General features: G+C 46.3%; 1 protein-coding gene across 1 annotated transcript; it reads right to left on the bottom strand.

Moving 5' to 3' along the window:
* Positions 1-1594: 1594 nt before the first annotated feature.
* Positions 1595-2536, bottom strand: LOC101651063 (olfactory receptor 1361-like). Its single transcript, XM_004706196.1, has one exon. It carries the CDS (start codon positions 2534-2536, stop codon positions 1595-1597), a length of 942 nt encoding a protein of 313 aa, XP_004706253.1.

Raw genomic sequence — 2536 nt, 5'->3', positions numbered from 1 at the left:
ATACTGCCCACTTTCATCAACCCAGTGCTCTGAGGAGACAATCATATGTTTCAATGTGAAGAATCTTCATTCCAGTTGGAACCTTATAAAGTCCACATCCATAAGCAAATTCAAATCAGGATAGGCCATCCATAAAATCTGCATCAATATGCCCCAGTTCACATGCTCAAAAATCTCTTCATCTGGTCGGGTTCTGGTCAACTCAATGTGGGCTGCCTCACTTAGCCTCCCCAGAGGGCCCATTGATCGCCTTGCCTTTAGACCAGGGGCTCTCACAAGTACTCAACAAGCCTAGCCCCCTCATGCTAGGTCATGAACTTTAGACCAGTCAACCCTCTCTCTTGCTTTCTGATGGTTGGACCGGGTGCAGCTGCCTTAGCCAGGTCCCTGCTTTAGCTACCAAGGCTCTCTTTCTGCAAAACATCCCTGAGAAGCCACATGGACATACCCCGATGCAGCCCTGAATGCTGGAGCAGCCGTGTGGAGACCCCTGCTGGCACTGAGATGCTTACATGTTCACTGATTCAGCTTTCCTCCTGCAGTCGGCATCATTGTGGGTGTTTTGTGAAAGTTAAGAAGACTTTGTAGATTAGTATCAGACATAGGGGCTAATGTTGGACTTAAGGGCTTGGGCAGTACTGGGTTGAGATGCTTTCTTAATGTACACTTACCATTTATATAAAACTCTCTATTATACATATATGAGTTTCTGTGGATTTGTTTCCCTAGTTTACCCAGACTAACACAGTAACACCCAGGAACTCTTAAAGAAGAAAAGCATACCACTGGGCAGTTCTACTCTGTCCTATCGGGTAGTTATGAATCAGAATTCACTCGATGGCAGTGAGTGAGTGAGTGAGTGAGTGAGTGAGTGAGTGAGTGAGTAAGTGAGTGAGTGATTGAGTTCTGTAGATTCAAGGAGTCCTGCAGGCACAGAGGTTTACCACTTGCTGCAAGGTGTCACTTTGAACCTCCCACCTGAGCTGAGGAAGAGAGAAGTGGCAGTCTGTTTAAGTGAAGCTTTAGAGCCTTGGGAACCCTTTGGGCAGTTCTCCCTGACCCATAGGGTTTCTTTGAGTTGGAATTTACTCTATCCAAATACCTACCATTGTAGATTCTAAGAGCATTTCCAAAAAGAGCAGTGAAAATTTATTTGTTAGCTAGAGCTTGTCAAAGTGAGCATTAGGCAATGAAAAGCTTAACCTTGATGAAAAGCCTTCCAGATATTACACATGACAGATTATAGAGAACTTAGTGCATTGATAGGTGTCTACTGTGAATAACATGTCCACTTTCTTTATGCAAAACAAAAACGCTACCCTGGAGTCTATTCCAACACATAGCAACATTATACCGGGCTTCTGACACCCTAAACCGTTACTGGCGCTCTTCAATAAACTAATTCTTCCTGTGTGAACCATTAAAAAATAAAAACCTTTACAGCTTATGCATTTGAGCTATTGATCTTGTAGTTAACAGCCCAATGCCTAACCAGCGGCACAACCACTGGTTCTGAACAGACAGTGTCCAACAGATTGTTGCATTAGAGTGAGTGGGCAAAGGTTTCCATACCTGTTAATAATCCATGGTTCTTTCATCGGGTAGAATCTCTCTTCCTGCCCATCATTTTTCTTAAAGCCTCTTTCATGTCCTTGTTCCTGAGGCTGTAGATGAAAGGGTTCAGCATGGGGGTCACCACCGTGTACATCACAGTCGCTGCAATGTCATTCTCAGCCGAGTGGGAGGAGGAAGGGTTGAAATACACAGCAAAGATAGTGCCATAGAAGATAGAAACCACGGCCAGGTGGGAGCCACAGGTGGAGAAGGCTTTCCATTTTCCCTTTGTGGATGGGACTCTCAGGACAGCAGATGTGATGTAAATGTAGGAAACCAGGATGCAAACAAGTGGAATGAGAGTTATCAGACCCCCCTCAGTAAGAATCATCATCTCGTTGAGATATGTGTCAGAGCAGGAGAGTTTCAGGAGAGCAGCCCCATCGCAGAAGAAGTGGGGGATCCTGTTGTCTGCACAGAATGAGAGCCAAGCCATCAGCAGGGTGTGCAACAGAGAATGCAGACTAGCAATGCCCCAAGATCCAGCAAGTAGCAGGGCACAGAGCTGAGGGGTCATCTTTGTTGTGTAGTGTAAGGGGTGACACACAGCAACAAAGCGATCATAGGCCATCACAGCCAGGAGGCAATGGTCCATGACTGTGAACATAATGAAAAAATAGAGCTGTGTGAGACACCCAAGGAAGGATATGGTCTGACTCCCCAGTATGTAGTTGACCAGCATCTTGGGAACATTGGTAGAGGAGAAACAGAGGTCCACGAAGGACAGGTTGCTTAGGAAAAAGTACATGGGGGTGTGCAAGCGGGAGTCTGTGCTGATGGCCAGGATAATGAGCAGGTTGCCCAGGACTGTGGCCAGGTACATGCTCAGGAAGAGCAAAAAGAGGATCTGCTGCTGCTGGGGCTGCCTGGAGAGACCCAGGAGGAGAAACTCAGAGACATTGAACTGGTTTGCCGAACCCAT

This window comes from Echinops telfairi, unplaced genomic scaffold (assembly GCF_000313985.2).
Source record: "Echinops telfairi isolate 266 unplaced genomic scaffold, ASM31398v2 ScPeMD7_5;HRSCAF=22, whole genome shotgun sequence".
Lineage (NCBI taxonomy): Eukaryota > Metazoa > Chordata > Mammalia > Afrosoricida > Tenrecidae > Echinops > Echinops telfairi.
Note: the sequence above shows the minus strand (reverse complement) of the source record. Positions and strands in the feature narration are given on the sequence as shown.

Excerpts from the sequence above, each read along its gene's own strand:
- LOC101651063 (XM_004706196.1), bottom strand. The coding sequence starts at position 2,536 with ATGGGTTCGGCAAACCAGTTCAATGTCTCTGAGTTTCTCCTCCTGGGT.